The sequence below is a fragment of the Elephantulus edwardii genome, unplaced genomic scaffold (genome assembly GCF_000299155.1).
Source record: "Elephantulus edwardii isolate Elephantulus edwardi_28Jun2011 unplaced genomic scaffold, EleEdw1.0 scaffold00516, whole genome shotgun sequence".
Taxonomy (NCBI): domain Eukaryota; kingdom Metazoa; phylum Chordata; class Mammalia; order Macroscelidea; family Macroscelididae; genus Elephantulus; species Elephantulus edwardii.
In genome coordinates this window covers 44,217-57,935 of record NW_006400266.1, presented here as the reverse complement: position 1 = coordinate 57,935, position 13,719 = coordinate 44,217, and the positions used below count along the sequence as shown (strand labels likewise).

Below are 13,719 nucleotides of genomic sequence, written 5' to 3'. Positions count from 1 at the left end.
CATCTTTTTATAAATTTAATTCACTTCAGTATCAAATTTTGTTTACAAGGAACTTAGAGTGCCTTAATTTCCCAAAACTGTAGCACTATTTACAAATAAATCAATTTATAATAAAGGAATATTGTTTGTGGCATAAGTCACTTGACAACTGACTATTGGAGTGTGATCTCAGAGGCTTGCTGCTTTGAGAAGTACTCCGTTCCTCCTTAACAACCAGGCTAACTCAGCCAGAATGTGTAAGCTGATAAAACTGAACTTTGCACACAATGGCTAATATTACTTTGCCAGTTGTTTTTCTTTTGTAAACAACATTGTAAATATAATCAGCATTATAACATTTAAGACAGAATATGTGAATTACTAGTTAGTTCCTCGGAAATACAAAAGAAGCCCTGGTGATGTATGTAGCATATTAAGTATTGGGTTGGGCCAGCACTTGGAATCTACCAATTGCTCCAAGAAAAAAAGACGAGAAAGTCTCTACTTTTAAAGATTTATGTTGTTGTTAAGTGCAGTTGAGTTGAGCACAACTCATAGCGATCCTATGAACAAAAGACCTGAACCCTCTTCTATACCTATCGTTGATTTATAGCTTAAGAAATTCTATGTACCAGAGTTGGAATCTACTCCATGGCAATGAATGGATGGGGGGAAAAACACCCAAAAAATAACCAAACCTGATGATTCAGCAATTAAGTACTAGGCTACAAACCAAAAGGGCAGTGGTTAAAACCCTTCAGTTGGAAGAGATACCAGATGGAACTTACATAGCCCATAAGATGTGTTTAACCATAGTTGTTAGTGACCAGTAAGACATATTGTCATAATTAAGTGCCTTTGAGTTGGCTCAGACTCATTTTGACCCCACGGACAACAGAGTGAGACTTGGCCTGATTCTGTGCCTTGCTTAAATTCTCTTCTGTGCTTAGGATCCTTGCTGTCATCTCATCAAGGGTCTTCCTCTTTTGCTGACTCTCCACTTTTTCAAGCAAGATGCCCTCTGAATTATGTACTTCTAACGACTACTTTGGTGCGCTTGTTTTAAGACAGATTTGTTTGTTCTTTGGCAGTTCATGGCATAAGATTGTAAGAGATATTAGCTAAATAGGGCACATGTGTGTAGAATATAGGGCTAGAAAGAACTAGAGGCAATTGATAGTCTAACACGAAATGTCCTTATAAGAAGCACTCGACATCCAAGTCTTAAATTGTTCAACTCTCAGGCAAAAGTTTACTTGGAAAATTCAGCTATCAGAATCAGGAAGCCAATATTGACATACACAGAATTGGTGCTTTGGGCACATGAGTGATGTCAAAAGTAGTGGATGCTTTGGGCTCATAAATGACATCAGAGAACAAGGTCCAGAATGAGAACCACCCATTAAACTTTGAACTCTCTGTATCTCATTGGCCAAACTTCATCCCTGAGACCCACCCAGAGAAGGAGGCCATAGATAAACTCACTTCAGAGTGTGCTGCCTTCTCTCCACATTTCTTTTCTGGGAGGCAGGCCCATTCCATTGGAAACGTAACTTTCTAATAATTTTACCTTAAAAAAATGTTCCTCTCTGGTGACACCATATAACCTGCCCAAATCACCACAGATAAATTCCATAGGGGCTCATCAAGCTAGGAAGAACCATAGTCATGGACAGCCCCTTTTGCAGAGCTCCAACCTTGATTCCATCCCAAATTATTTTCCTCAGTTGCCTAATAACACCATCAGTGGGAAAAGCTGGTGTAAAGACATAGGACTCAGAAAGTGTGCTAACCTTTCTACCCCCTTGCACTGAGTCCGAGGTCCATTCATCTACCTTGCAGTGTTCTCTTTGTTTTGCACAATGCCTTCAAGGTAAATATGGTTCAAGCATCTTTACTTGATCTCAGTTTTTCTGTTTCTTGAAGTTCGCCTGGTACATCACTGTTATACTACTGCATTATAATAATTTTCAAATTCTCAAGGACACTTTCTCCTAGGACCAATTTAACCTGGAAAGGCTTAAGTAAAGAGACTCATCACCAGAAACTTCTTATTTTCAGTTAAGTTTCACTGCCTCACACTAAGGAACCTATTCAAATGCCTACATTTTGGTGTCCTTAGTAACTAACTTCCTGGGCCGGCTTTTGTCTGCTCCAGTTAGCCTCTTTCTTTAACAAATTCACTAGGGGCGAATGAGGCTTGTCCCCAGGTGGCCTGCAATATTTACTAAAGTCCTCCCCCATTCCCCTGCCTGTCTAGCAGTTGTCTGCCTTACCTTTGAGTTTAGTCTTGGTTGGGTTTCTTCCTCCACTCACCCCTCAGATGCCAGGTTTTTCTGAAGAGTAGGATTTTCCTGAGCAGTTAATCTTGTCCTTTACCTCAAGACCTATGAGTTGTTAAATGTTAAATGAGTTGACTACGACTCACAGCAACCCTAACTGAAGAAACTTGCCCTATCATGTGCCATCCTCACAATTTTAAGAATCGAGTGTTTGAAATTTACCTTGAAATTTTGCAGCCATATTGTGAAATTCAGAAGACTCTGATAAATTCGATCTAACAATAGATTTTGTTACCGGAAGTAACATCAACAAAAATTGTCATGGAGTCAGAACTGACTAAAGCTGATCCTCCAGCAGATTTTCAAAACTAAAACACACAGATTTTGGTCATCAGCCTTTGGGTTAACAGTTCAGTTCCCTACTATCTATGCCATCAGAGCTCTCTCTGGAAGTAACACTCACCCATTTGGAGAATGTAACAAGCAAGCTCTAAAGGAAAGTGAAAATTTCTATTTCCCACTTGGAGGAGCATTGGTACAACAGCAAAGGCTTTCTGCTAACCTTGGTCAGTGGTTTAAACCTACCGGCACGTGGCAGCTAGTTTATAGCCTAGGAAATCCTTTGTGGCAGTGTCTGCTCTGTCCTGTAGGATTGTTGAGTCAGTCAACTTGACTTCAGTTGCTTTCCTTCATTACAATGATCATAAAAAGGGACATGTAGATGAACAAACCTTATTTGAGTTTGCACCTAAGAAAGGACTTTACAATTTTTTATTTAGGAAGTCCTTCTAGCCTCTTAGGAACATAAGATTCTGTCTTACACACTTAAAAAAAAACCAAAAAACAAAAAACAAAACCTCAAAACTAACAGTACTTTAATTAGTAAGTGAAGAGAAACACAAGAATGGCCAATCTAAAAGTAGCTTGTAATTTCCAATTTATGAAAATACAAATAGGTTAAATTTCTAGAATACCTGGTTGATAGAAGGAATAATGAAGGTATATTAATTGTATTACTGTGACAAAATGAAACAGAAAGAGAAAACAGAAATATCTAGCAAGTTGGAAACAGTTAAAAAAAGACATGGTATACAACTGTACAATGTAATATGTACAGCCCAGATTTTGTGAATATAATACGTATGGTACAGATTCTGACACATGGGCCAGAGTAAACTGCCCATAGCATTTCTAGTTTGTAATCGTTCATAGAGAGCTCTGGTGGCCTAATGGAAAGAAGTTGCTTTGCAATCCTGAAGGCAAGCAATTAGAATCTGCCAGCTACTCTGTGGGAGAACAGGCAATCTCTTCCTCTGTGAGTAACTGCTTCTGAAAACCCACTGGAGGGTCAGCTACGGGTTGGTTCTGACTCAACAGAACGCAATAACAATCTTATAAGATCAGGTCCTAAGCTCCCTTTTAGCTACTGATGGGTTGAAAATTATCAACATCTCCAATGACAAGCAAATACTTAAACTATTGCTTCACCAGAACTCCTTCTAATACTAGGCAGCAACTGAAAAGATATAACTTTAATGAAAAAGTGAATGGCAGAACAATATGCCTGCACATGAAACAAAGGAATAAAGGGTTGTGTTTAATGTTTTATTAAAATTAGGGTAGACAATTAAAGGTAAAATGCATATTCTTTTATTAACATTTATAAATCAGCCAGCCAAACTGGCACTATTTCCATAAAGCAGCAAAATACAAAACCACCTTCCTAAAATATTCAGTAATAGAGAAGTTAGGGTAGAAGGATAGAGGACATCAATTAATTTCCTTGTAACTCTTCATTTGAAGTTGTTTAGAAGAAATCTTCCCTCATCATGTAAAACTAAAAATAAACTTTCACCACACATTTGTGCTTTGAGTTCCTTTTCTTGAGGCTAGATTCTAAAGATATCCAATATAGTATTATATAGTTATCTCTAGCCAGAGATATCTGTTATCATATTGTCAGGGCAACTAAGGTCATCTATCATCTATGTAAGGAAGCTATTATAGAAACTTCTTTGAATAAATGGTAAAAAAAACCCCCTTTGCTCCAAAATCTCCACATGAGGTAGGAATAATGGCAACCAGGCTATCACACTAGAGAGAGTGAGAGAGCGAGAGATCTCTAAAACAAGGAAGGAAGGAATGCAGCCATTGCCCAGGTTGACAAACAATTACATACTATCTTCATACTTCTTCAGATTTTGTGTTCATGGAGAAATTTAGGAATGAATCAATGGTTTGTGAGGTCTCCAGATCATTGGCAGTATTTTGTTGGAATTGGACCTGGGGCAGCAGAAATTCCTCTCCAGAGTTCTGAAGCGGATTATTCCAGGCCTGGTTGTTCCAGGATTGGCTGCACCAAGCCTGGCTGCTATTCCAGGTCTGGTTACCCCAAGCCTGGCTGCTATTCCAGGTCTGGTTACCCCAAGCCTGGCTGCTACTCCAGGTCTGGTTACTCCAAGCCTGGCTGCTATTCCAGGTCTGATTGCCCCAACAGTGGTTATTCCAGGTTTGATTGCTCCAAGAGTGGCTATTCCAGGTGTTGTTACCCCAAGTGTGGCCATTCCAGGTCTGGTTGCTCCAAGGCTGGCTGTTCCAGGTCTTGTTGGTCCATGCTGGAAGGTTTCCAGAAGGAAGGTATCCCTGGTGATAGGAGGAATGGAGGTCCAGGTATTCAGTAGGTGCAGAGACCATCTAAAAAGAGAATGAAAGATTAAGTGAGAGACAACAAGGAAAATCTGAATTGTCTGTACTTTGGGTTGTATGTTTTAGGGTGTTTAAAGAAAAAGAAAATTTACTGTTACCGGAGTCCCACCGTTGCTATCCTTTAACAAGTTGCTATTTTTCTGCCACCTCTTACATTTCATTCTCTGGTTCTGGAACCAGGTCTTAACCTGTAGTAAAAAGGTGAGAGGGATATTAGAAACTGAGATGTTCTTGGAAGAAAAAATATGTTTCTTCTTTTCCCGATAGTATCTCTATAAAACAGGAAGTTGACACTGATGTTTCTGACCTTCTTTTATAGGCTTTGTTCATATATTTGGTGTTATGTTTTTTTAAAAAAAATAAGTGTTACTCTTACATTATCTTTAAAAAGTATACTTCACTATCATTTTAATTCAGGCATTATGGAATATAACACTAGGGCCATAACTATAGAATATCAAGTTACACATCAAACTCAAATTTCTAGGTGGCATATAAACTGAGTTAGGAAATGACATCTCAGGAAGATCAGATAATACTAGCCAATACCATCAACGAGGTAAAGTGCGGCATCAAAAGACAAATGAAAATATTTTACTGAAGAAATCCTGCTTCATTTCAAGAAACTATTTCAAAGTAAAAATGATACATAATTAATATAGGAAGAAGAGCTTTTAAAACCATTTTTTTAAATGAACATGAGCTAGAAAGGGTAGTGGATAATGGCAATTTAAAGGAAAAAGAGGGCGAATAAAATATGAAAAATCACCTATTCCATTAGTAATGAAAGAAAAAAGATTAAAAAACAAAATAAGCAATTTTATTTTAATGAGAATCCGTGTGGGTCAGTGACTCATTTCTGAAAATTGGCTTATATTCCCTTCTTTGATAAAGGAAAAATATGAAACATTTCCACCATCTTTGTTGTTCAACCAGGGAAAATGGTTACATAATTATGATAGTAGCCATGCAACAGACTGTGGAACATAAAAGGAGAGATGGTCGAGAAACAAAGATTCCATTTTTTTATTTAATTCACTGGAGATGTGGGGTGGCATGCAGCCACACAGTGATTTATGAGCCTCTGCTATCAGGTTGACAGTACGTAGGAAGCCTCTTACCTGTTTGTAGCTAAGGTTCAAGACTTCAGAAAGTTCTTGCATCTGCTGGAGGCTGAGGTACTTCTGCTTATGGAATGTGTCTTTGAGGATGAATAGCTGGGCCTGAGAGAAGACCGTCCTGACTTTCTGCCTCCTGCTCTCGCCCTTCCCTTCCTTCACTGCATTCTTTTCCATAGAAGGGAGTGCTTTTGCTTTGGGACTTGTGGAAGAATCAGGGCTCTCCTGAACAAGAAGATCCACGGAGGGAGAAAGAGGCGAAACTGCAGGGAAAGAAAATGGCACCTTTCTCTAAAAATTTTTCCAAATATTGAAATAGTCTATGTATACTATTTTCAAAGTACTTTCACTATCCTCACAAATGCTACAGTTAGGCAAGCATCAAGTTCATTCTTAACAATTGTTAACCTATTTTACACAAAACTCAAGAAATGGTGTCAAAGGTCTCCATTATAACAAGCCTCAAAAGGTTTTAACAATGTGACCTACATTGCACAGTTCTGGGAAACAGAGCGGAAGTCAAATCTTAGGTGACTTAAACTATTGAGGCACCACTTTTTACTACATCTTGATAGTCTATCAGAACAACATCAATGTTAGTGTCAGAATGGTAATCATGCAGCTTTTCTCTTCTCTCTTAGGCAAGAAATTGGTATAAAGCCTTATTCAGCACTACTTATGTAATTTTGAAATAACCACTCACTCCAATTCTGAGTACCCTAACAGTATTTACTCCCCAGGTTATTTCTAAATATCAGAAATAGTGGAAAGTGAATTAATTGATAGATTCCATCTCAACCTCCTGTTTGCATTTACTACCTCACAGTTTCTTTATGGATTATGACTGATGAAAAAATGAGACATAACATTTATCAATTTAATAACGAAAGTTCTATTTCTTCTAGCTAATATCCTAGGCTTAATACCAACTTAAGTATTTGCATTGAAATATTCTCAGTTTCCAACTTAAGCTCTATTGTGCCTTTGACGGAACAAACAGTCCTTAAAATCACTTATCTCTACTTTCAGCACCCCTAAAAATAGGTAAGCCTTCCACTAATGGCTAGAAGTTGGGAAGGTCCTAAAATGTTTAAAGATTCCTTGTGGTGCAATGAGTAAGTTCTCATCTGCTAATGGCTAGACTTTGCAGTCTGCACACATTAAGATTTCATCTTAAGACACACTATAGGACAGTTCTGTTCTGTCCCATAGGGTACCTGGAAGACTAAACTTGCACACAATATGCAAATATTTGCACACAATATGCAAATCTTGCACTCCCTTACTAACAAGGATCTCCCTGTACCTCATTCCCAAGGTTTACAACTTAGTACAAAGTACTTCTTCAATATTTACAAATTACAAGAACAGCAACATTAATACAAAGTTTAGAAAAGTAACATCAGAGTAAGACAGAACACTCAAACGTAGCAGTTCTTTTGCACACATATTCTTTCCCCAAGACATAATTTGATTTCCAGAAAAAATGGTAATCACTTTACATTATTCCAAGCATCCTCAGCCACCATTCAGAAGCCTATGTAGCAAACAGAAGCTCAAATTCTAATTTTAGCCACTTTGTTTGATTATCCCTAAATTAATCTTCCCAGAATTATCTTTACAAGTTTTATGAGAATTAATACATGACGGATAGAATATAAGTAGATGCTCTAACTCCAAGCTGCCTAATGTTATCCACGCTACAAGAGCCAGAGAAGACCCAATCATCAGTGCTTGTTCTTAAACATGTCAAGATTACAGTTAACCATGCTGCTTCGGATGCTATGTCAATTATAGATAAAAACATGATGCTCATTCCCAATCTGTATAGTTTTCTAGACAATCAACGCTAACATTTACTGACAACTGGAACTATAATATTAAGATCTATGGACGAGTTAATTTGATTATTACAATAATATGTCTGTATTTCCACAGCGCCTAATCTGGTCGTTTCTCAGAAACTAGCAAGAGTACACAGTTGAAATCTTTGTGTGTGTGTGTGTGTGTGTGTGTGTGTGTGTGTGTATTTTTTTTTAATTACTTTCTCTTGTTCTGACAGTGGGGACATAGTTAAAACGGCACGTGTCCCCACATAACGATTAAAGTGTCAAGAGGTTTACAAGATAACAGAGAAAGATATGGATGGTCCTCAGTAACCCCCTTTCCCTTCTTTCTTTTTTCTTTTAGGAGAAAGACTAAATATTTCTTACCGGTCTCTGAGTAGAGCAGCTCGGCAGAGGGTATTTGCAAGGATGTGTAACTTTCTTCTGCTTCAAAAATTGTAGATATTGGTGAAGATTCTCTGGAATCGCGAGCTTCAGGTATGCTCTGGGGAGAAGCTAAGTCCGCGCTCATTTTGTTGCGGAAGAGGGGAGAAAAAAGAAAGATCAAATAAACAACTAAGACCTGTGAGAAAGGCCAAGTTATAGTGGAAAGCTCGAGTGGAAATGATGAAGATCTTCAAGATTAAAGACTGGAGTGAAGGAAATGGCCTCAACAGGAACAGAAAGAGCTCAGCCCAACTCAACAAATGGGAAGTTCCCTGAGTCTCTGAATTTATAAATGAAGGCTTAAACTAAGGCCTCAGGCCAGCCCCTCCAGGCCACCCTCATTACTCCACACACCCAGTGAATTCCGGGTTAATCCTGTCTGCCAGTCTCATCAAGGCCATTGTAATGTAAAAGTTCCTAAGAGTAGACCTGCAGGGTAACCTAGGCTGGGTGGAGACGGAACTGGAAACCTAGGGTCCAAACCAGCAGACAAAACAAATCCAACAACTAAATATTTCAGGGCACATCCACTAAATAAAAAAGGCATTTACTGGGGCTACCTCAGATATGGAAGTTCCCACTACAGCAATTACCATGAAATCTTGAGACCTTTGTGTTTTTAGGTGCCACTAGTTGGTTCCAATTCCTAGTGACCCTACCTATAACAGAAGGAAATACAGCTAGGTTCTGTGTCATCCCATAGTCATCTCTGGGCTTGAGCTTTTTGCAGTCACTGGTCAACTGTCAACAGTGAGGGTCTTCCTCAAAATGTGTCTTGGCAGATCTCCATTTTCCCCTATTTTTCACGCTAAGGTCACAATTAAAACACATGCTACCTTGCAGCAAGTTACTAAAAAATCAGTTGATATTCAAAAGGATATATTGTTTTCAGTTTCCACCTTGTTCTTTTAGCTTTCAACTTTTTCATCAGGACTGTTTTTAGATGCTGGTGAGTAGATTTTGACACTTAGTGACCTGGTATGATAGTAATCATTACTGGATGGCTTCGGTAGATGTCATGTTTAAGCAAAAATCAGAAAAAAAGGCATTACAATCTGCTGACATAAGATATTTTAGTACCCTGTTTTAAGTATGATCTAGCACTAGCATGAAAGATTTTTAAATTAGCATTTCTATGTATCATCAACAACCTGCTTTATGCAACTGACACAACCCTGCTTGCCGAAACTGAGGAGGACCTGAAGCAATTCCTGTAGAAGGTCAAGGACTGCAGCCTTCAATACGGATTGAAGCTCAAGAAAACTAAGATTCTTACCACTGGGCCAGTTGGCAGCATCATGGTAGATGGTGAAGAGACTGAGATTGTTCTTAACAGCTTTAGTTTGCTTGGCTCCACAATCAACACTCTTGGTACCAGCAGTCAGGAAATCAAGAGACAAATTGCATTGGGAAAGTCAGCTGTCAGGGCCCTCTCCTGAGTACTGAAGATCAATGACATCTGTCTGGAGACTAAGATGCGCCTGATCCAGGCCATATTCTTCATAATTATTTGCTATGCGTCAGAAAGCTAAACAATTACTAGGGATGACAGAAAACAGAATAAATAGATGCCTTTGAGCTGTGGTGCTGGAAAAAAGTATTGAATATACCATGGACTGCCAAGAGAAAAATGGGTTCGTCCTAGAGAGGGTGAAACCAGGTTGCTCCTTGGAGACAATGATTCTGAGGCTTCATCTGACATACTTTGTGCTGTTGCAAGTAGAAAGTTGCTCTTGTAGAAGGGCATCGTGCTTCAAAGGGTAGAGGGAGAGCACAGGAGAGGAAGATCCAGGATGAGATGGATTGATTCAGAGATTGGGGTAATGAGGGTTGGTGTGTGGGAGACAATAAGGTTGGCACAGGATAGAGCAGGTTTCAGGGCCACTGTACATAGGGTTGTTATGAGTCTCAAGTGATTCGATGGCACATAACAACAACAATATATGAAAGAAGAGGTCTGTCTTGGAGAGGGTAAAACCAAGCTGCTCCTTAGAGGCAAGGATTTTGATACTCCAACTCACATACATTGGTCATGTAGCCAGGAGGGACAGTCTTTGGAGAAGGATATTATGCTTGAAAGAGTGGAGGGACAGCACAGGCGAGAAAGACCCAGGATGACATGGATTGACACAGTAACATGGGTAATGAGGGTAGATGTGTCAGAGGCAGTGAGATTGGCTCAGGATAGAGCAAGGTTCAGACTTAATGTGCACAGGTTCCTAAGAGCTGCAAACGACTGACAGCACATAACAACAACAACACTCATAAGATAAAGCTCTAGTGGCCTTGTGGCATGAAATTCTGTTTAAATCCTGAAAACATGAGGTTTGAAACCACCAAGTGCTTCGAGGGAAAAGAATGAATAATCTCCTCCCATGAGATTCACTGCTTCTGAAAATCTGCTGGAGGGTCAGCTATGTATTCAGTTCTGACTCAGTGGCACACAACAACAATACAAGATAAAGGATAGAATTTTCATAGGAACACTTAAGATTTGTTAACTAGTGGGTAATAGAACCTAGGTGTACCTTTGCAAGAATTAAAAAAGATAAAGTGATAAATACACATGAATCACACACTTTAGTGACCTGCAAAGAGTGACTGCTTATAGAAATCCTTTTAGGAACTCCATGCTTATGGCCTCCAAGTTGAAAATGACCTTTTTGTTGTGATTGTCATTAATTAGTAGCCTGGCAGAATAAAAGCAGCATGTTCTTGCTCTATCTGGGGTATTACTAGATGATGTTGGTAGATGTCATCAAGTAATTTTTCACTTGATAGAAATCCCTTTGATAGTATAGAACTGTCCCCATAGAGTTTACTAGGCTGTATGTAGTTTTTACAGCCATAATTTGGTATGATTCACACAGTCAAATACTTTTACATAGTCAATAAAACAAAATAGATGTAGTGTTCTCTGCTTTCAGCCAGGACGCATCTGACATAAAAAAGCCCTGGTGCTACAGCCTCTTTTAGACCCACCTTGAACTTCTGGAAGTTCCCTGTCAATGTATTGTGCTAGCCATTTTTTAATGATCTTCAACATGATCTTATTTTGTTTGTATGTGGTATTAACTACATTGTTCGATAATTTCTACATTCTGTTGGATTGTGTTTTGGGGATTGGATATGGATCTCTCTTAGTCCACCAGGCAGCTGTCCTCCAAATTTTCTGGCATAAACTGGTGAGCACATGCAGGGCTGTGCCTTTAAGTTGATGCTGGAGAAGAGTGCTGAATCATGTACTGCCAAAAAACCAAATAGCTATGTCTTGGGGTAAAAAAGGCAGCCAGAGAGCTTCTTGGAGACAAACATGATGAAGCTTTGTCTTTCATACTTTGGATAGGTAGCTAGGCAAGGTTATTCTTTGGAAAGTGACATCCTGCTTGGAAAGATAAAGGGTTATCGAAAGAGACGGAGATCTCCAGTAAGATAGATTGACATGGCGACTTCAGCGATAGGCTGTCGTGTGTCAGAGATGAGGATGGCACAGGTATAGTGCAGGGTTTAAGTTGGCTGGTTAGCACTGAACAAAAACAAATCTTTACAGATCACCTGCCAGATCTTTTCTCCCACAGAACAGCTTATTAAGTTTGAACTGTCAACGTTTCAGTTAGCAGCTAAACTAGTGCTTAATCTTTTGCACAACCTGAGCTTCACTAAACCAAATGGAAGCTCTGGTGGCCTACTGGTAAAAAACTGCACTGAAATCTTCAAAGCATATGGTTCAAATCCACCAGCTGCTGAAGGATGGGAAATTTCCTCCTGTGTCTGAAAATTTGCTGGAAGGTCAGTTATGGGTTCTAACTCAATGGTACTCAAAACCACCAGACACAAACTGATTAGGAAAAAGCTGAAAAATGTCCCTTAGTGGCATTCCTGTAATGGCCAAATTGCCAAAACGTTTTAAACAGTCATATTTTTGGTTTCTTGTCTTTCCCAGACAATTATCTTTTAGCTTTTCCTTAACTAGTTTTTATTTTTTAATTTCCCCATCACATCTTTCACTCCTCTTCTGTACCCAATTCTTCTCCGTTTTGGGTGGGGTTTGTTTTTGTTTGTTTGTTTTGGGGCATTTGTTGTTTATTTTTTGTCAGTCTTCCAAAAACACTGTTTAAGAATTGGGTTCCAACCCTGGCAGTTAACAATTTTAAATTTTCATTTCCAACGGCAACATTTAAGGGAATAAAAAACAACCCTAAGATTTCTTTGCCATTTAAAGTTTCCTACATTTAGCTTAGCATATCCCAATTATGTGTTTTTCTCAGACACATACTAAAACTAATATTCACATTCACTCTGCAACTAGGTTCTCCACTGAGAACTACGCTGCCTTTGTTCCCACAAGACGGAAAATTTGTTCACAATGTAAAAATGCGAACTTGAGGCAGTAGGACTTTAAATATATTTTTATTTATTTTTTAAAATTTTTATTTTTATTGCCAAATTCAAAGCAAGGGTACAATTTTGCATGACTTTTTTTGTCTTTTCAAACCATCATTGTGGAGGGGGAAAGGCTAGGAATAACAGGGCATCAGGAAGAGAGTGCATAGAACTTGATTCATCATTGTTCAAGCAGATAGTCTCTGTCTCACTAGAAGTAGAATGTGAGGGATTTAAAAATAATGAAAAATCTGATTGCTGGCCTTTCATCCAGCAATGTAAAGACTGAGCAGTGAGGGGATTCAAGCAAGAGTTTACCTGCTGCTCGCTAAACTGTTGGTTCTGTCAAGCTTTACACTTTCCTACCAGGAGAGTCTTTGCAGGAAAGCCTAGATGAGTTCACCCCATCCCCCTACCCCACCTTATGGATTCTGGGTGAAAGCCCAGTCTAGGTGTGAAAACCCAAGGAAGGAAAGAAGCAGATTTACTACATTCCTTGCTTGGGAAGTCATTTGAATAAGGTTTATTATGCTTTGTGATGAGCTATGAGGGTGAGCTGGGTTATAACGGCCTAGGGTCTGAAATTGCAGACTGATTTAGTAAAATCCTAATTTTGGATTTCATTTCTCATAAAAGGATTACCTGGAAAGAAAAGGAGCAGGGGGAGAGAAAAGAAAATATTAGAAAATAATGTTATTTCACAGATGTTGTTGTTGTTGTTGTTATGTGCCGTTGAGTCGCTTGCGACTCATAGGGACCCTATGTACAACACCCCTAAACTCTGCTCTGTCCTGTACCAATTGCATTGTCTCTGACACTCCCATCCCAATTATCCCAGTCACTGAATCAATCCACTTCATAGAGGGCCTTCCTCTCCTGCGCTGCCCCTCCACCCTCCCAAGCATGATGTCCCTCTCTAAGGACCGGTCTCTCCTCACAACATGTCCAAAGTATGTTAGACGGAGCCTCAGAATCCTT

The 13,719-nt window shown here is 39.1% G+C and overlaps 1 protein-coding gene across 1 annotated transcript in view; it reads right to left on the bottom strand.

The window, feature by feature from the left end:
• The window catches only part of LOC102863790 (homeobox protein NANOG-like), a 74,756-nt gene extending 66,313 nt beyond the window's left edge, over positions 1-8,443 (bottom strand). Inside the window, exons 1-5 of the mRNA XM_006903137.1 lie at positions 8,299-8,443; positions 6,089-6,348; positions 5,066-5,155; positions 4,795-4,955; positions 4,452-4,632 (exon numbers count right to left, since the gene is read on the bottom strand). Coding sequence (XP_006903199.1) covers positions 4,452-4,632; positions 4,795-4,955; positions 5,066-5,155; positions 6,089-6,348; positions 8,299-8,443 — 837 coding nt within the window. The remainder of the gene's footprint in view (positions 1-4,451; positions 4,633-4,794; positions 4,956-5,065; positions 5,156-6,088; positions 6,349-8,298) is intronic.
• Positions 8,444-13,719: the final 5,276 nt, after the last annotated feature.